At 41.5% G+C, this 21,189-nt stretch overlaps 1 protein-coding gene across 4 annotated transcripts in view; it reads right to left on the bottom strand.

Annotated features, from left to right (window-relative positions):
- PMS1 (PMS1 homolog 1, mismatch repair system component) overlaps nucleotides 1-21,189 on the bottom strand; it is a 929,444-nt gene that overhangs the window by 333,045 nt on the left and 575,210 nt on the right. The window contains exon 7 of one of the 4 annotated variants that reach the window (XM_075317759.1): nucleotides 1,515-2,631. The exons of the other annotated variants lie outside the window; for them this stretch is intronic. Coding sequence (XP_075173874.1) covers nucleotides 2,578-2,631 — 54 coding nt within the window. The 3' untranslated portion in view covers nucleotides 1,515-2,577. Of the gene's footprint in view, nucleotides 1-1,514; nucleotides 2,632-21,189 lie in introns of those variants that run through there. 4 annotated transcript variants of the gene reach the window in all.

Genomic DNA, 21,189 nt, shown 5'->3' with positions numbered 1-21,189 from the left:
ATGGAAATCTTCAAGCAGAAACTGAATAAACATATAGCTGGGATGATTTAGGAAAACCTGCACTTGCAGGGGGTTGGACCTGGTGGCCATTGAGGTCCCTTCCAACTCTACCATTCTATGATTCTATAATATTCTGTTGATAAAACAGTGATTTTATAAAAACTACTCAAGCCAAATAAGTGACACACTGTTGAAATTAGGATCTGAAGATAGCCCCTGTGCAAGAATAAAAAATAAATGATCCATCTGCAGTCCAATTGATAATCATAATGCACCATTTCACTTACCTATGGAGCCCCTATGTTGCTGCACAGGATGCCCCAGTGGTATGCCTGCCCCTTGCTCTCACATTAGGTAGTAAAAACCTGGTAACAGATTGCCTTTAAGGACCAATATACACTACTCACAAAAAGATAGGGATATTTGGCTTTCGGGTGAAATTGCAGGATGATCCTAAGATCCTAACCTCCTGTAAACTTTGGAATGCACATTTTCAAGTGTTCAATGTTTTAGTAATGTGTGCACACCTTGCTGTTCTCTAACAAAGAGCTTAATGGCAAAATTCACAACAGGTGTAAGATTCATGAATCAACCCCCAAAATTGGGAGTTTAATTAGAAATGGTATTTTAACAGTCCTTCTCATTATGCTGTGCACATTTTGATATCATGAGACCAAGATGACACCTAATAATTATTCAACAGTCCCTTGCCATTGTGGGGCTTCAATGTTCGCAGATGGAAGTGGCCACTGAGCTTAGAGTGTCACCAGCAGGTTTCAACAGAGATACAGAGAGACTGGAAGAGTCACAGAAAAGCATAGAAGTGGACGTCCTTTGGCCACATGCGATACTGATGACCGCTTCATTGTGAACAATGCCCTTCTGAATTGAATAATGAATGCCACACAATTCAAGGTACATTTAAGGGAGCTCAGAGGCATCCAACTGTCATGTCTGACCATTCAAAGCAGTTTACATTAGTGTGGTCTGCGTTCCAGTCGAGTTACAAGGGTAACTGACCACACCACCAGGCACAGGCATCATCATCTTGCTGGACGAGGGACCAGTGGGACTAAGTTGTATTGATTGATTAAAGTTGATTCACACTATGCCAAAATGATGTTGGGGATGACAAGGAGAGCGCTATGCATCAGCCACTGTTGACATCAGACAAGCCTTTGGTGGTGGTGTCTAAGCAGATGTGTATAGTCAATACAGAACTGCTTAACACTGTGTGAATGGTACAGTGACAAGCCCCCTACTACTTGAAAAACATTATTAATCCAATCATTGTGCCGCTGCATGAACAAAACAGGCCTAATTTCATCTTCGTGGATGATAAAGCTCCAGGTCATCGACGTCCCATCATTAGGGAATGGCTGCTGGATACTGGGGTAACTTAATAGGAGTGGACTGCACTTTCTCCAGACCTTAATCCCCTAGATGAAACCAATTTTCTAATTATATAGATATATGTAAGGGGTCAATTAATTATTTTAAAGAAGAAACCCCAATATTTAAAAAGATAAACTTTATTACATTAAGCTAAAATAACACCCCCAGACACATATATAATCGGTATCTCCGCTAGGTTCAATCACATATATAGGCAATAGATAAGTATTGATACATACATAACATTTCTTTCCACCAAAAACCTGATTCACCCAAGATGGTGACTCCTCCTCAATAACTAAAGATTCAATATTTCAAATAAGCAGGGGAACCAGAGAACCGAAGTTCACATATGGTAGATGAAATATTCGTTTTTGTAATTAGAAAATGCTGATAATCACAATATTTCCCATATTCAACCGTGTGTATAACCACTTGCCAAATCCGTTAGGGAGCTGACCATAGAGACAAAAATGTAATTATCGTCTCAATGTCCAGCTCCAATAGATTACCCAGTTCACGACACCTGGAATGATATTATCACCTGATAGCTAAGGTTACCTCTGAATGCCCCTATTGATTGGCCTAAATGTCCGCTAATCGAACACCATTATCGCCAACAGGAACTAAATAGTGCCAGGAGAAATACAAAGGTACCTTTATCTAAACTATGTACACAATGGAGTGCCTCACAGGTCACTCCCAACAGGACAGAGACACCACCTTATATACAACCCGTCAGCTGACCTGTAGATTTAAAATACAATGCACATAGTGGAATGCCTAAAAGGTCATTCCCCACAGAACAGAGACTTCACGTTGATACATAGCCATCCTCTGAACTGTTAATCTGAAGATTTTCCTTTTCAGCAATCAAGGAAGCACAGAAAAAATGCCAAAATTTAGACTAAAAGTCCATCAACTAGAAGATAATCCTTAATACAAATTCTTGATAGATGAATTGGTTATTGCATCTTCACTGAACATCCAACCTCAAAGAAGTTGTTTCATTATTCTTCATGGTGTCAGTCGATTTCAAGGATGTGATATATCCATATTTCCATTAGCAATAGTCCATCATACATACTGTGCTTGACTGATAGCCCAAGTCTTCAAGATACAGCTAACACCTCTTATACCTCGAAGCGTTTCCCCCCTTGTACGATAATGCCAAGGGGTTCATCAGGAGGTTTTGTTAATAGGATCCATGAGTCTACGCCAACATTCAATGTGGATCTGAAAGAAGGAGGGAGGGGGAGAGATAAATACAATCTCTCAATGTACAATAATCCCATTTCTCAAAATATAAAGAAACGAAAAACCAATTATTCAATAGGGATCTCAGCTATAAAAAATATAGCCAGTTAGATGACAATCCCAAATAAATAATGCAGAGGGAGAAACCTCCCCTACTAAAGAATAATAAATAAATAGATAACTCCCCAAACCATCATACAGTGTATATATATATATAGAAGTCCCACTTCACACATGATCAATCCAATGGTACATACTCCATTTAGGATAGATTGACCTAGATACACGTAGCAGACAGTCTTTATAAAGATAACCTCCGCCCCAAACTAAGCAGGAAAAATCAGCTGGTTAAACAACTAGACACCATATACACCACTTACCCTAAGAACCCCAGATAAAAAACACACAGGGCTGAGCAAGAGCGATACAGCGATTTTTTCCAGGCTCAGAAGTCCTTCAGAAGCAGGGGCAGGCAGCCTGCCATGATATCCCCTGGAACGGAATTTCCAAAATAGCGGCACATCAGCTGCCGACCTCAAGTCAGCTTTTAAATGCGAGCGGGACCAATCGGTCCGCTAATGATCTGCCTCTTCTGAATGTAATCTTGGGATGCTCTGAGATGCTCTCCCCTATGAGTTCGTCCACCTTTAAAATACCCAAATATCTTCTTAGTATGTTAAAGATTTGTTCCACCTGTACATTGTACGTACCAATCACCCTAATTTCATCTGGGTCTGTCCTCCTTTCTGTTGGAGTTAACAGAGAGCTTCTTTGCTTTTCAAGGGCATAGCGGAATGCCCCATCAAGGGCTGCCTCCGGATATCCCCTATCTCTGAATCTTTTCCGCAAGTTGGAAGCCTCCAACCTAAATGAATTAGTTTCCGAACAATTACGTCTGGCTCTGAGGTATTGTCCCTTCGGAATACCCTTCCGAAGGGGCAAAGGATGATGACTCTCCCACCGGAGCAAACTATTAGTTGATGTCGGTTTCCTGAATATAGTTGTGTGGATAGAGCCCCTCTCATCCAATGAAATTAGAAGGTCAAGGAATGATATTTTTTGTTGGTTGATCTCATACGTAAACCTCAGATTAAAGTTATTCACCCCCAGTTCATCAACCATTTGCACAAATTCATCCCTAGTGCCCGCCCAAATGATCAGAACATCGTCTATATATCTGTACCACGCACTTATCTTATCCTGCCACCATTTATATTCACCTGAAAATACGACGGTTTCCTCCCACCAACCCAGGAGGAGATTTGCATAACTGGGCGCACATGAGCAGCCCATAGCAGTCCCCCTGAGTTGATGGAAGTACTTACCGCCGTATAAAAAATAGTTATGGTGCAGGATGAATGACAGCAGACCAAGGACAAACCCATTGTGTCGACCGAAGTGGATGGCCCTACCTGATAAATAGTAGTGGACAGCCTGAAGCCCCTTCTCATGAACAATACTACTATACAGGGCCTCCACATCGATCGACGCCAAAAACGTTCCTCGGTCTACTGTCATCCCTTCCAGTTTCAACAAAAGATCTGATGTATCCCTTAAGTACGTGGACAGTGACACGACAAATGGCCGCAATATTTTGTTCTGACCAATTGAGCCTATTCCGGCAACAATAGGTCTCCCCTTCAGTGGCACCACCCCCTTATGCAATTTAGGAAGTGCATAGAAGGTAGGTACCACCGGATGGACAGGGTCCAGGAATCTATGTTCCTGGGCTGAGATCAAACCACCATCCAAGGCATCATCCAACATCTCAACTAAATCCTCACAAAATCTCTCAGTGGGATCGGTCTTTAGGATCCCATAGGTATTAACGTCATTCAAAATACTCATACACATAGAATTGTAATCCTCGTGATCCAAAATAACCATGTTGCCCCCTTTATCCGAGGATTTGAGGACAACATTCCTATTCTTTTCCAAATTATCCAAGGCTACCCACTCCCGCTGACTGAGGTTAGGAGACACATTCCTATTATGAGACTTCACCTTCCCAAGATCCTTTTCAACCAGTTGTAAAAATAAATCAATCTTATCATAATCCCCAGAAGGAGGCATCTTGGTGCTCTTCCTTCTTAGATCGGTAAAGGGGCCCTTTGCCAACTCTAATGGACTATCGTTCACAAGGTCCATTAGGTCACCAAATACCTCCATATCGGCCTCCTCCACTCCCAGAGCCAGACATTGCTCCCTATTGTTCGACTTAAAAGACTTTTTCCATTTAAGTTTACGACAAAATAGATTCAAATCCTTTACCCAAGAAAACAAATTAAATGGTGTTGTGGGTACAAAAGAAAGCCCCTTTGACAACAACTGGACCTCCTCTTTAGAGAAGGTCTGTCGACTCAAGTTCACAATTTGTCCTAAACTATCAGACCCTACTGTACTCGACTCTTGTTGAGGAGGTTGTTGGGTGCCTGCTGTCCTAAAAAAGGCGACAAAGCTACAGAGGAAGAGGCCATAGAGGATGTAGCACCACCGACTGCTCCCCCACCTTCTACCGGTGGATTGTTCCTTGTATTGCTCCTGGTTCTTACAGCTGGTCCCCATCCTTCCCTCTGATCCCACCATCCTCCCCTTCTACTCTGCCCCCTCCTCCTTTATTTCTAGTTCTAAACTTTCTTTTTGCCCCTTCAGAGTCTGATATATCAGTCTCAGATGATGACGCTTCAATAGTGTTTTTAATAGTTTTATCGGAAAAATTGTAGGCTTTATCAGTTTGAAACTCACTATGGTCTCTCTGAAATTGAGTATGTTTTCTGGTTTTCAATTGATTTTGGTACCTTTCAATATCACCCTGCAAAATACTCTCTTTTTTATTAAATTCAGGGTTGGACTTAAAGCCTAAAGTTTTCTCAATCAGACTATTCAAGGTTCTCTCTGCTTCCCTGAACAGCTTTCTCTCCTCCAGGAGCAGGCCCATAAACCTCAAAGAGGAAGCTATGGATTCTGCTTGCCAGGCTTTCAAAAGCTCCTTACTGCTTGCTCTTGGGGAAGGATTAATGTTAATACGTAGCCCCTTAGGAACAATACTATTTTTAATATAGTTCTCCAACCCTTTAATCTCCCACCAAGATTTCAAGTATTGCTTATAGCAGGAAGTTAGTTCTTTAAAGGTACTACGAATATTAGGAGTAAGATTAAAGTTGAGATGATCCCCCTGTACAGAAAATACCTCCTCCGCCTCACTATCCCATGAGGTGACATTAATTGGCCCAGTCAAAAAGCTAGCCATACTAGAACAAATTTGGGCTATTAATAGGGTGGGGTTTTTTTTACCCAGACTATGGGATCAGTGTATTGCCCTAGAAATATATGTGCCTACTTTGCTGGTATAATGTGTATTTACAGTGGTGTTAGCTAACATTATGGGATTTTTTATATTTTAAATTTCCCTATACATGGCTATACTTTGATCATGTATGTTGAATATTAAATGGAGATTGTAGCCTGGGCACCGTATGCATTAAGGACCAGGACTGAGGGAAAGTAATCAGCTAAATAGTTCTGGTCAGTCTGTCTGTTAAATCTGTGCCTCCTAAGGAACGGTTGTTATACAGTCAGCTATATGGAGATGCTTGTTCTATTAGCCCACGCATGCGCAGCACATGTAGTGTTGCACTATGTAAACCTACGTTTGGCCGCTTGGTGAATACCGCTGGCCACGTCGGAGATGTAGCGAAGCGCATGCGCTATAGCGCTTAGGCTTACTGACGTCCTAAATGGCGTTGATCCTAGGCAGCGTTCATCCACCTGTGTGTGTGGATGACGCGATTGAGCGCATGCGCAGCTGCAATGGATGGTGGGCAGTCAGTGGCTGAATGGCTCCCGCTCGCATTTAAAAGCTGACTTGAGGTCGGCAGCTGATGTGCCGCTATTTTGGAAATTGCGTTCCAGGGGATATCATGGCAGGCTGCCTGCCCCTGCTTCTGAAGGACTTCTGAGCCTGGAGAATATCGCTGTATCGCTCTTGCTCAGTCCTGTGTGTTTTTTATCTGGGATTCTTAGGGTAAGTGGTGTATATGGTGTCTAGTTGTTTAACCAGCTGATTTTTCCTGCTTAGTTTGGGGCGGAGGTTATCTTTATAAAGACTGTCTGCTACGTGTATCTAGGTCAATCTATCCTAAATGGAGTATGTACCATTGGATTGATCATGTGTGAAGTGGGGCTTCTATATATATATACACTGTATGATGGTTTGGGGAGTTATCTATTTATTTATTATTCTTTAGTAGGGGAGGTTTCTCCCTCTGCATTATTTATTTGGGATTGTCATCTAACTGGCTATATTTTTTATAGCTGAGATCCCTAGTGAATAATTGGTTTTTCGTTTCTTTATATTTTGAGAAATGGGATTATTGTACATTGAGAGATTGTATTTATCTCTCCCCCTCCCTCCTTCTTTCAGATCCACATTGAATGTTGGCATAGACTCATGGATCCTATTAACAAAACCTCCTGATGAACCCCTTGGTATTATCGTACAAGGGGGGAAATGCGTCGAGGTATAAGAGGTGTTAGCTGTATCTTGAAGACTTGGGCTATCAGTCAAGCACAGTATGTATGATGGACTATTGCTAATGGAAATATGGATATATCACATCCTTGAAATCGACTGACACCATGAAGAATAATGAAACAACTTCTTTGAGGTTGGATGTTCAGTGAAGATGCAATAACCAATTCATCTATCAAGAATTTGTATTAAGGATTATCTTCTAGTTGATGGACTTTTAGTCTAAATTTTGGCATTTTTTCTGTGCTTCCTTGATTGCTGAAAAGGAAAATCTTCAGATTAACAGTTCAGAGGATGGCTATGTATCAACGTGAAGTCTCTGTTCTGTGGGGAATGACCTTTTAGGCATTCCACTATGTGCATTGTATTTTAAATCTACAGGTCAGCTGACGGGTTGTATATAAGGTGGTGTCTCTGTCCTGTTGGGAGTGACCTGTGAGGCACTCCATTGTGTACATAGTTTAGATAAAGGTACCTTTGTATTTCTCCTGGCACTATTTAGTTCCTGTTGGCGATAATGGTGTTCGATTAGCGGACATTTAGGCCAATCAATAGGGGCATTCAGAGGTAACCTTAGCTATCAGGTGATAATATCATTCCAGGTGTCGTGAACTGGGTAATCTATTGGAGCTGGACATTGAGACGATAATTACATTTTTGTCTCTATGGTCAGCTCCCTAACGGATTTGGCAAGTGGTTATACACACGGTTGAATATGGGAAATATTGTGATTATCAGCATTTTCTAATTACAAAAACGAATATTTCTTCTACCATATGTGAACTTCGGTTCTCTGGTTCCCCTGCTTATTTGAAATATTGAATCTTTAGTTATTGAGGGAGGAGTCACCATCTTGGGTGAATCAGGTTTTTGGTGGAAGGAAATGTTATGTATGTATCAATACTTATCTATTGCCTATATATGTGATTGAACCTAGCGGAGATACCGATTATATATGTGTCTGTGGGTGTTATTTTAGCTTAATGTAATAAAGTTTATCTTTTTAAATATTGGGGTTTCTTCTTTAAAAAGGCTCATAGCATCCTGTACCGGCAAACTACAAGAACCATGAGGCCGGCGATGGAACGGAAGGTACACATATTATGCTCACCTTACCTTCCATTCCATTGCCGGCCTCCTGGATCTTGCAGTTCGCCACTACAGGATGTGTATCGGGTAACCATCACGACGAGGGAGGAACTTGGGCTGTCAGCCGCTACTCAAAGGCAGCGCACTGGCCAATCAGAGGCAAGCGGCTCCTGCCTTTGATGTCAGCGCTCTGACAGCGGAAGTTCGGGCATCGGTCGTGATGGTTACCCGATACACATCCTGTAGCAGTATACTGCAAGTTCCAGGAGGCCAGCGATGGAACGCAAGGTAAGGTGAGCATAATATGTGTGTGTGCGTGCGTGTTTGTGTGTGTTTGTGCGTGCTTGTGCATGCTTGTGTGTGTTTGTGTGGACTGCAAGAGCGGGTTAGAGCGCGGTGGATGTACGGAACCGGACGTGGGTGCGGTGAGTATTTTGCTCGTTCAGCAAAGCTTGCTCGTAAACGGAGTTACAAATTTACAGCAAGCTTTGCTCGTTAGGTGAAATACTCGCTAACTGGGTAACTCGTTAAGCGATGTTCCACTGTATCCCTAACCTTTTGTCAGTAGTGTATATACCTTATAATGTAACAAGTGACAAAATGACAAGCCCCAATGCGTAATCAACACATTATTATCTAACATACATGAATGCATGACATATACTTATCAAAATATAAATAAAGCAAAGTTAAAAACTTCAAGTAATTACATTCAAAATATTAGACGTGGTGTGTGAACCATCTTAGGGTTCTTGCACATGGCTGTATGTTTAGTTCACTTTTGATCTGACAAAACATCGGGTCAATGTTATTCCATGGGGCTATGCACATGTCTTATTTTTTCTCAGTATTCCAGTCAGTAGCTGATCAGCAGTCACTTACGGATGCGGGTCAGCCATTATAAATGAGTGGTAAGTCATACGTTCATAGACAGCATATGCAGTGGGTAAAATAACAATAAAAGAGGGAGAGCCAGCACTACTTGAGAATCGCATGCAACAAATATAAAGTGTAAATTCACAAATTATTACAAATGTACTATAATGCAAAATGAGATTTTTAGCAAACAACTGATCAATTTTTTGAGCCACTCCTGACACATCACAGCAAATCTCAATTGGAAGGTCCGACTCTATATTTTACATTTTCATTGTGCCATGCGACCTCCTAATAACATTAAAATCAGAACCATATTGAAGCAACACATATACCTATAAAATTTCAGAACCGCTTCCATGTTGCAAAACAGGCAGCTGTGAATAAAGGCAGCCCAGGTCCAGGCATGTGCAGCAGATGCCACACACCAGGACAATGTCAGTACTGGCCCTCACAGTGCCTGACCAGCAGCCGTGAATAAAGGCGGAGCAGGCCCAAGTAAATGGTGCTTAATTAACAATGCCTGTGGAAAAGGGTGAGGTGGCTGAGTGTGAACAGCCACCAAAATTAATTTTGATAGAAACAGAAGGCATATGCAAACCAAAACCAGGTGTGCACGGCATGGTGGGGGTCAGCCACTGAACCAATAAGTAACAATAAAAGAGGGAGAGCCAGCAATGCTCTATATATTTATTACTCTATATATTTCACGCTCAGCCACCTCACCCTTTTCCACAGGCATTGTTAATTTAGCACCATTTACTTGGGGCTGCTCCACCTTCATTCATGGCTGCTGGTCAGGCACTGTGAGGGCCAGTTCTGACATTGTCCTGGTGTGTGGCATCAAGCTGCACATGCTGGGACCTGGGCTGCCTTCATTTGCAGCTGCCTGTCTTTGCAAAATGGAAGCAGTTCTGAAATGTTACAGGTAAATGCGTTGCTTCAATATGGTTCTGCTTTTAATGTAATTAGGAGGCCGCATGGCACAATGAAAATATAAAATATAGAGTAGGACCCCCCTATTGAAATTTGTTGCGACGTGGCAGGGGTGGCTCAAACAATTGATCAATTGTTTGCTAAAAATCTCATTTTGCATTATAGTACAGTTGGAATAATTTGTGAATTTACTCTTTTTATTTGTTGCATGCCATTCTCAAGCAGTGCTGACTCTCCCTCTTTTATTGTTACTTAGTGGGCAAAATAAGTATTTTATATACTGTCGATTTTGCAAGTTATCTCACCTACAAAGAATGGAGAGGTCTATAATTTGTATCGTAGGTACACTTCAGAGACAGAATAAATAAAACAATACAGAAAATCATATTGTATGATTTTTTTAAATAATACTCGTCAACACAAAAAAATATCATGAACAAAGGCAATATGTCGGTTTTATGGAGTTTGATGTGCTGATTCCAAAAATATACTTAGTTTTGCTCTATCACAAAGTTTCCATGATAGAAGTATTAATATTATTACGTTATTTCTGCATTTTCAATGTATACTGGGCCCCTCATGTGATATGCTCATGTTGTTCAAATGTTCTTCGTGACTGGTTGAATATGTGGAAAGTGGCATTTCCATTTGCTGTTCCCATGATTTGGAGAGAACGCAAAAATCATAGTGATGACTTCTATTTTTGTTTTGTCAAACTAAAGGGCTTTTCTACAAAGAACAAACATGAGATTAATTACCCTGCGATTAGGCCAGTTCCACATGATGGTACCTTGCCAGTTTCTGTACCACCGTTGTCTGGATTAGATGAAAATGAAGTAGAATATGAAGACTATGGAACTGAAGCTACTGGCGAAGACATGGAGACCTCAAGTCAAGATGAGCATGCACCTGATGAGTATCCAGAATGCTTTACTCAACATGAATTAAATGATCTCATCAGAGACCTTTCATTGTCAAAAGATAAAGCTGAACTTCTTGCATCTAGGTTGAAACAGAAGAATATTCTTCATGATGATGTCAAAGTGTGTTATTACTGAAACAAAAGTAACACTTTAACACAATTTTTCACAGTTGATGGACCAATGGTGTACTGTAACAATATGAATGGCTTTTTTGAAGAAATAAATCAAGAGTATTTTGTTGCAGATTGGCGAATGTTTATTGACTCATCCCAGATAAGTTTAAAAGCAGTGTTGCTTAACAATGGAAATATGAATTCATCAATCCCTATTGCTCAGTCATGTCATCTAAAGGAATGTAATAAAAATATATCAGTTATTTGGATGCTACAATATAAGCATCATCAATATCCACTACCCCCAAACACGACTAAATCAATCGCCTTATAACAGAGGCTGTTAGTTAAATGTAACATAAATTACTGTACCATACTTGCCTAGTATAAGGTCAAAGAAACCCTCAGAACCTCGACGCACATTTCAAGACAAACCTTTTCATCAGGAGGCTCCTGATGAAAAGGTTTGTCTTGAAACGTGCGTCGAGGTTCTGAGGATTTCTTTGACCTTATACTAGGCAAGTATGGTACAGTAATTTATGTTACATTTAACTAACAGCCTCTGTTATAAGGCGATTGATTTAGTCGTGTTTGGGGGTAGTGGATATTCACATCCAGCCCGAGTAGACAAGTCAGTGAATGGGCTGTGCTTTTCCTCCTTATTAACCCCTTGTAATCCTTATAAACTCCATAGCTATAATCTAATATCATTTCTAAGGGGGAATCTATATGTATGTAGATGAGATCCCTCCTATATAGGTTTTATAGATTTATGAGAGTTGAATTTGTTCCTTTGGGGATTGAATATTTATATACAGAAGCTATTATATGCATTTATTGATGTAATATCTATTTATTAATATAATATATGTATCAGTGCTGTTTCTAATATTGGTGAAAGGGCAGAGGTGATGTTTTAATGATATAAACTTTGATATATTTTCGTTATGAACAAAGTATAACCTCCTTCTGCTTTCCTCACCAATAATATATTTTTATTAGGTCAAAGATCCCTTTGCCTATGTGTTTTTTCTGGTGATGTTTTTCTTGATGTTGTGATATTTTTAGTGATTTGGAATAAATAAAAAAAAATTTAAAAAATATTTTTTGCAAAATAAAACTATTTTGATACAATATACTCTGATTTCTGTTTGTTTGTTGATGACATGTATTCCTTTGAGTTAAAGTATCTTTAAAATCATGGTGGAGAAAATATAGAAATCTGCTAATATGTATCTAGTTTTTTAAATCAGGTCAAAGAGATGATTCAGAAAAGTACAGTCACCTGCGATGATTACAAAAAAAATTTTTTTGTAGACCTGTGTAATTTTTAAGAAATATTTCATACAATGGAAAAACAGACTTTAATATTTGGTACTGATTTCCTGTAGTTCTTGACTAAATTTACACACACTGCAGCAGGGATTTTGACCCACTCTTCCATACCGATTTTCTCCAGATCTTTCATGTTTCAGGGCTGTCACTGGCAGGGGCTGGGTGGCACAATTTAGCCTGGGGGCAATCACAAAGCAGTTACGGCAGCCCACCATTGGACTGTTTATCTCAGGCCGCTGCATTAAAACATCAGTGGTAACAGGCTTTATGAACAGGCTGGTGCATATATATAGGAATAGAGCCTAGCTCACTGCCTATATATGAGAACAGAGCCTAGCTTACTGCGTACATAGATACTGCAACAGAACCTAGATGACTACATAAATATGGGAACTGAAGTGAGGATATCGGAGCAGAACCGAGTTTACTACAGAGAAATGGGAGCAGAACCAACCATACTACAGGGTTATAAGAGCAGAACCGAGCTTACTACAGAGCTATGGGAGCAGAACCGAGCTTAACACAGAGATATAGGAGCAGAACGGAGATTACTACAAAGGTATGGGAGCAGAACCAAGTTTACTACAGAGATATGGGAGCAGAACCGAGCTTACTACAGAGATAAGGGAGCAGAACTGAGATTACTACAGAGGTATGGGAGCAGAACCAACCTTACTACACAGATAAGGGAACAGAACCAAGATGAATGTATCAATACAGGAACACAATCATACTTAGTCTTCTACAAAGAAACAGCAACAGAATCAAGCTATAGATACGAGAAGTCTGCCAGAGAAACTTGTTACACCTCAAAGATAGAATGAGAAATCCTAACTTGCCTCAGAGCAGTCTCCAAAGAAAGAGCAAGCCCCCAACATGTAAACTATGCTGATGTAAGAAAACACAATACACTGATAGAAAATATATATTCGCAAAGGTGAGGCCCGACTTACTAGATACAACAGGACAGGAAAGATAACTGATTGCGGTCAGCAAAAAACCCTGCAAAAAATAGCAAACTCCTGATAGAAGAAAGATCTGAGACCACACGGTCTCTCCCCCACTATATCAGGTACTCTTGTGCCAGACACTTTAAACAGAACTGCAGATATAATGGGAAGAAACAAAATCACAGAACAAATAATATTCTAAAGTGCAAATAATCCAAGCATGAACAGGGAGCAAGCTCCCTTTCTTGCTGGAGGAACTGCTCTGCTCACAAAAGCAGAGAGACAGATCCTCACAAACAAGAAACCAAAACACAGACCAAAATGGAATAAGCAGAAACACCCTCAAGTGCAATTCCAGCAAATAAGCACAAGAACTAGTAAACTTATCTGGAGTAAATTCAAGCACATAATAAATGGGAGAAACTGAAGGGAAAACTCCCAGCCATCTTCAGAAGCAGCAGGAAACATTCATCACCGGTGGCCGACAGGCAGAAAATGCTCTCGTAAATACACTAGGTTGATCTGCAACAAGACTTCCTGGATTCCTAATTAATTCCATGACCTGTTTGAGTCACAGATTCAGACTCAGCTTCATTACCATTCCTATGAGAAAGCCGCGGAGACACCATCACATGTTTCTCAACGCTGGCAGGAAACTAGCCAGGTCTTTCACCGGGAAGGAACAACCACAGGAAGGGCAGTCTCCAGTCAAGGAGACCACCTATACCAAACATGGTATCCATCCACAGACAGCCGTTTCGGGGTATTTGCCCCTCATCAGTGTGGAGTAGGAATCTGGCTAGTGGGGGCAATGCCTAGTAAAAGACTACTTAAACAAGCATTGTTGACCTTAGGGAGATCAACATATCCACTGCGGAGACACCATCACGTGTTTCTCAATGCAGTGATTCTAGAGCAAAGCCCCCTGGGAAGTATGCAAATGAGAAAGCCGCGGAGACACCATCACATGTTTCTCAACGCTGGCAGGAAACTAGCCAGGTCTTTCACCGGGAAGGAACAACCACGGGAAGGGCAGTCTCAGGTTGTTCCTTCCCGGTGAAAGACCTGGCTAGTTTCCTGCCAGCGTTGAGAAACATGTGATGGTGTCTCCGCGGCTTTCTCATTTGCATACTTCCCAGGGGGCTTTGCTCTAGAATCACTGCGTTGAGAAACACGTGATGGTGTCTCCGCAGTGGATATGTTGATCTCCCTAAGGTCAACAATGCTCATTACCATTCCTGGCCATCAGAGAGAGCTCCACACCAGCACACACTCGGATGACATTCACAACACACGACCCATCTTCAATGCTCTTCCTGAGGGAAAGAGGTTGTTGGACAAAATTTTATGATACATGACCCTTATCCATCTGTTCTTCAAGATGGTACAGTTGTCCTGTCCCCTGTGCAGATAAGCAAGCCCAAAGTAAAGTATGTTTCCATCCTCATGCTTCACAGTTGGGACAGTGTTCCTGGAGTTGTACTCATTCTCGTTCTTCCTCCAAACATGTCGAGTGAAGTTGAGACCAAAATAGAACTAGAAATAGAACAGTATCATCTGATCACATGACCATGTCCCATAACTCCTCTGGATCATCCAGATGGTTACTGGCAAAGTTTAAACAGGCCTGGACATGTGCTGGCATGAGCAGATGGACCTTGCGTGCCCTGCAGGATTTTAATCCAAGACAGCATAGGGTATTCCTAAAGGTAATCTTTGAAACTGTGGTCCGTGCTTTCTTCAAGTCATTGACCAAGTCCTCCCAGGTAGATCTGGGCTGATTCCTGTTTTCTCCTTACCCCACCAGGTGAGATCTAGCATGGAGGCACTGACAAAGTAAGATTGACAGTGATCTTGTGTTTCTTCCTTTTTATAATAATTGCTCCAACAGTTGTTGCCTTCTCACCAAGCTGCTTACCTATTGTCCCAGCCTTGTGCAGGTCTACAATTTTGTCCCTGGTGTCCTTAGACAGCTCTTTGATCTTGGCCACGAAGGAAAGGTCGGAGTATGATTGTGTGGACAGGTGTCTTTTATACAGGTAACGAGTTCAAATAAGTACAATTAATACAGGTAATAAGTGCAGACTAGGAGGGCTTCTTAAAGAAAAAATAACTTGTCTGTGAGAGACAGGATTCTTGTTGGTTGATAGGTGATCAAATACTTATTTCATTCTACTGTACCTAAGCAGACCCTGGGACCATTGTTAGGCCATAGGTTACCATAGCAACCAAAACAACCTTATCAGCACCTCCTAACAGAATTCAGTAGGCATGAATAGGTGCAAGTAGTTAAGGCTGCATGAACCAAAGAGTAAAGCAGCACTCTAAAGCGGGCTTTACACGCTGCGATATCAGTAGCGATATCACTAGCGAGCGTACCTGCCCCCGTCACTTGTGCGTCACTGGCAAATCGCTGCCCGTGGCGCACAACATCGCTTACAACCGTCACACATACTTACCTGCCTAGAGACGTCGCTGTGGCCAGCGAACCGCCTCCTTTCTAAGGGAGCAGTTTGTGCGGCATCACAGCAGCGTCACTAAATGGCCGCCCAATAGAAACGGAGGGGTGGAGATGAGCGGGACAAACATCCCGCCCACCTCCTTCCTTCCTCATCAGTGTCACACATAGCGGTGTGCTGCCGCAGGAACGACGAACAACATCGTACCTGCAACAGCAACGATAATCGGGATAGGAACGACTGGACAACGATCAACGATATGGTGAGTATTTTTGATCGTTACCGGTCGTTCCTGCGGTGTCACACGCAACGACGTCGCTAACGAGGCCAGATGTGCGTCACGAATTCCATAACCCCAATGACATCTCGTTAGCGATGTCGTTGCGTGTAAACCCCGCTTAAGTGCTAAGATGTATGCAAACACTAAATATATGAAATTTTAACTGCATTACTGCTATATAAAATATACTTGTACAATGAGATTTAATGTTGATAAATGTAAAGTAATGCACCTAAAATGGAGGAATCCTATAGCTGCGTATACATTAAATGGAAGTAAACTCGGGACTACATAACAGGAGAAGAACTTGGGTATTCTCATTACAAATAAGCTGAGCAGCAGTATTCAATGTCAGGCAGCAGCTGCTAAAGCCAACAAGATTTTAGGGTGTATAAAAAGAGAGATTAGATCCCGGGATCCCAATGTATTAGCACATCACTATAAATCACTTGTAAGGCCACATCGGGAATATGGGATCCAGTTTTGGGCTCCACATTTTAAAAAGGACATACAGAAGTTAAAATCAGTTCAAAGGCGGCTAACTAGACTACTATAAGGAATGGAAGGCCTCCCATATAATGATAGGTTGAAAAAGTTAGATATGTTTAGCTTAGAAAAAAGACGTCTCAGAGGAGATCTCATTTATATGTATAAATACATGTGTTGTCAATATAAAGGACTGGCACATGACTTATTTCTTCCAAAGACAGTACTAAGGACCAGGGGGCATACACTGCGAATGGACGAAAAGCGATTCGGCAGCTGAATAGGAAAGGGTTCTTTACAGTTAGAGCAGTCAGACTGTGGAATGCCATACCACAAGAGGTAGTAATGGCAGATACTATAGCAGCTTTTAAAAAAGGGCTGCATGATTTTCTTAGTACACACAACATTGTTGGTTATACGTGCCTTAGGGACATAATGTATAATTGGTGGACGAAGGCTGAACTAGATGGAACTAGGTCTTTTTTCAACCTATGTAACTATGTAATGAATGTACGATAAGGCGTATCTTTCTATGTTAAGAGTTTAAATCTAATATTTATTAAACATCACAAACTTTTGCATAGCCACCTCATTTGACTCAGGGAACGTCATACACTAAGTTTTGAGGTGAGAAAGTAAGGGAGGGAGACAGACAGTCAGAGAGGGAGACAGACAGAAAGAGACAGACAGAGTGAGAGAGTGGGACAGAGGGTAAGTGAGAGAGACAGAGACACACTTAGTTACTATCCCGGGCAAAGCCGGGTACTACAGCTAGTGAAGTGTAAATTTCACATATTCAATGTTTGCATAAATCTTAGCCTACATAAAGCGCTACTGTTTTTTTGGTCACCATAACATTCCGCCAACATCCCATGCACAGCAATCCTTCCTTCATCAAACTCTTAGTGGTCACTATTGACCTGTATATTTGAGAAGTTAAATTTCTGGTAGCAGAGCTGGCTCCAGTCACAGCAAATACAGAGGGAACTCGGAAGTAAGCTTTATGCTACCCTAGATTCTTGCTACACAGCACAGACCAAACATTTGGACACACCACCTCATCCAAAGAGTTTTCTTTATTTTCATGACTCTGAAAATTGTAGATTCACATTGAAGGCATCAAAACTATGAATTAACACATGTGGAATGAAATACTTAACAAAAAAGTGTGAAAGAACTGATAATATGTCTTATATTATAGGTTCATCAAAGTAGCCACATTTTTCTTTGATTACTGCTTTGCACACTCTTGGCATTCTCTTGATGAGCTTCAAGAGGTAGTCACAGGAAATGGTTTTCCAACAGTCTTGAAGGAGTTTCCAGAGATGCTTAGCACTTGTTGGCCCTTCTGCCTTCGCTCTTCGGTCCAGCTCACCCCAAACCATCTCGATTGGGTTCAGGTCTGGTGACTGTGGAGACCAGGTCATCTGGCGTAGCACCCCATCACTCTCCTTCTTAGTCAAATAGCCCTTACACAGCCTGGAGGTGTGTTTGGGGTCATTCTCCTGTTGAAAAATAAATGATGGTCCAACTAAACACAAACTGGATGGAATGCTGCTGCAAGATGCTGTTAATAGAAGAAGCTGTGGAAAAATAAAGCGCAATAGGGTCTTACCCTTGTATGTAGGGGTATAGGATGGGGGAGCAATACTACTCACCAAATGTGGTTGTGAGAGTCACAACCACTGTAATTGCACGTAAAATTTGACCACGGCAGCAGCAACCCAAAGCGGCAGATAACAGAGAGAGCTAGAAACCGGGTTCTTCAAAGCCGCGCCAATGATCACCAGCCAAAGGATCAGATCAATGAAGCTTTATTGTTTCATCGGTCTACGCGTTTCAGGAGCCCTGCTCCCTTCCTCAGGACCATCAGATACAAGCATACATCAAATTTTTTGTCATTTTGGGTTTTGCTGACATATTTGCAGATGTTGATAGCCCAAGCCAAGCAAACTTTGACCCCAAAAATATTGTGAAGAAAGTATAAATAAGTACTTTGTACCAGGCAGCACAAAATGGTAGAGTTCTGCTTTGTATTTATAAAGGCCACTAGCAACATATTAATTTGGCTGATGTTGACGCCACAGAGTAGGCTGTTAACCCTTAAATACTGTGGAAACAGGACCGCTGTGTTTACTGTATCAGGCAGCACTGAATGCCATAGTACTGCTTTTTAACTATTTGCAAAAGCCACTAGCAATGTATTAATGTGGCTGATCTGGATGCCACAAGGCAGGCTGTGAACCCGTAAATATTGTGGAAATAGGTCCCGAAACCCTACCTAATCCACAATCTCTCCCAACCTGCTGTGACTTTGTTCAGTGCTATCAACTCTTAAAAGAGCTATTGTATTCTGGTTTCTGGATGGTACGTGGAGGTAGTTACATGCTGCTTTAAACACTGTCCCTGCTGAAAATCTGTCCCTCCCTATACTGACTTACTATACAGTGCAGGTAGCCCTTAAGAGGCCTACACTCCCCCTAACAGCTGCTCTCTCTATCCCTGTACTCATACCACACTGGCTCTGAATGCAATGTGTGCAAAATGGCGGCGGAAGGTCTTTTATAGACCCTATGACGCTGTGCAGCCAGCCAATCACAGTTATCCCACAACCAAGATGGCTGTGGTATTACTGTGATTGGTTAAGAAGCCCCACATGTTTAGTGGCTGCAAATCAGCCGCCAAACATGCTGGGCAGGACATCCGAATATAGCGAGGCAAATACACCATTATTCACTATATAACGAATACCCTGAATACCACACTATTCTGCAAATAGTGACAAATATATTCACTAATCACTAGTTTCAAACCATGTTTTCTTTAAAACATCACAACACTAAAGAGTAAAATGTCCATGGCTGCACAGGTTTAATAAGTGGGATTTCTTGCCTTATAAATGGGGTTGGGACCATGAGTTGTGTTGTGCAAAGGTCTGGTGGACACACAGCTGACAGTCCGAGTGAATAGACTGTTAGAATTTGTGTTATGGCAAGAAAAAAGCAACTAATTAAAGAAAAACGAGTGGCCATCATTACTTTAAGAAATGAAGGTCAGTCAGCCCGAAAAATTGGGAAAACTTCGAAAGTGTCCCCAAGTGCAGTGGCAAAAACCATGAAACACTACAAAGAAACTGACTCACATGAGGACCACCCCAGGAAAGAAAGAACAAAAGTCACCTCTGCTGCGGAGGATGTTTATCCGAGTCAACAGCCTCAGAAATTGCAGGTTAACAGCAGCTCAGATTAGAGAAAAGGGTAAATGCCACACAGAGTTCTAGCAGCAGACACATCTCTAGAACAACTTTTAAGAGGAGACTTTGTACAGCAGGTCTTCATGGTAAAATAGCTGCTAGGAAACCACTGCTAAGGACAGGCAACAAGCAGAAGAGACTTGTTTGGGCTAAAGAACTCAAGGGATGGACATTATACCAGTGGAAATCTGTGCTGTGGTCTGATGAGTCCAAATTTGAGATCTTTGGATCCAACCACCGTGTCTTTGGGCAACGCAGAAAAGGTGAACGGATGGACTCTACATGTCTGGTTCCCACCGTGAAGCATGGAGTAGGATGTGTGATGGTGTGGAGGTGCTTTGCTGGTGACACTGTTGGGGATTTATTCAAAATTGAAGGCATAATGAACCAGCATGGCTACCACAGCATCTTGCAGTGGCATGCTATTCCATCTGGTTTGCATTTAGTTGGACCATCATTTATTTTTCAACAGGACAATGACCCCAAACACACCTCCAGGCTGTGTAAGGGCTATTTGACTAAGAAGGAGAGTGATGGGGTGCTACGCCAGATGACCTGACCTCCACAGTCACCAGACCTGAACCCAATCGAGATGGTTTGGGGTGAGCTGGACCGCAGAGTGAAGACAAAAAGATCAATAAGTGCTAAGCATCCCTGGGAACTCCTTCAAGACTGTTGGAAGACCATTTCCGTGTGACTACCTCTTGAAGCTTATCAAGAGAATGCCAAGAGTGTGCAAAGCAGTAATCAAAGCAAAAGGTGGCTACTTTGAAGAACCTAGAATATAAGACATATTATAAGTTTTTTCACACTTTTTGTTAAGTATTTCATTCCACGTGTGCCAATTCATAGTTTTGATGCTTTCAATGTGAATCTACAATTTTAAGAGTCATGAAAATAAAGAAAGCTCTTTGAATGAGGTGTTTCCAAACCTTTGGTCTGTACTCTAGGTGGCACTGGCCTGCACCTCTATGTCTGCACCACCTGGGGGATCTACATGTATGTTCTGATGCAGTTACTGCACATCTCGATGTAGATGTGTGTGAGTTTACATTAAAAGTTAAATGGTGATTATGTTTAATATGTATATATAACGCTAGAAAAAAAATTGTTAAGGCCAGATGGAATGGCATTGACATGCTACAATGTAGCCTAAAACCTTTCTGACATGTAAATGTGTAAATTAATTGTAAACTAGTACAACCAGCCTCACAGTTATACAGCTGTAATAGCTGTCCAGAAAAATCAAACACCTATTTAGTAATCAAATACAAAAACTACAACGCCTGCATGCCACTACCGTTTC

This window comes from Anomaloglossus baeobatrachus, chromosome 7 (assembly GCF_048569485.1).
Source record: "Anomaloglossus baeobatrachus isolate aAnoBae1 chromosome 7, aAnoBae1.hap1, whole genome shotgun sequence".
Classification (NCBI taxonomy): Eukaryota; Metazoa; Chordata; class Amphibia; order Anura; family Aromobatidae; genus Anomaloglossus; species Anomaloglossus baeobatrachus.
The sequence above is the reverse complement of the archived record's forward strand: the minus strand, read 5'-3'. Positions and strand labels throughout refer to the sequence as shown.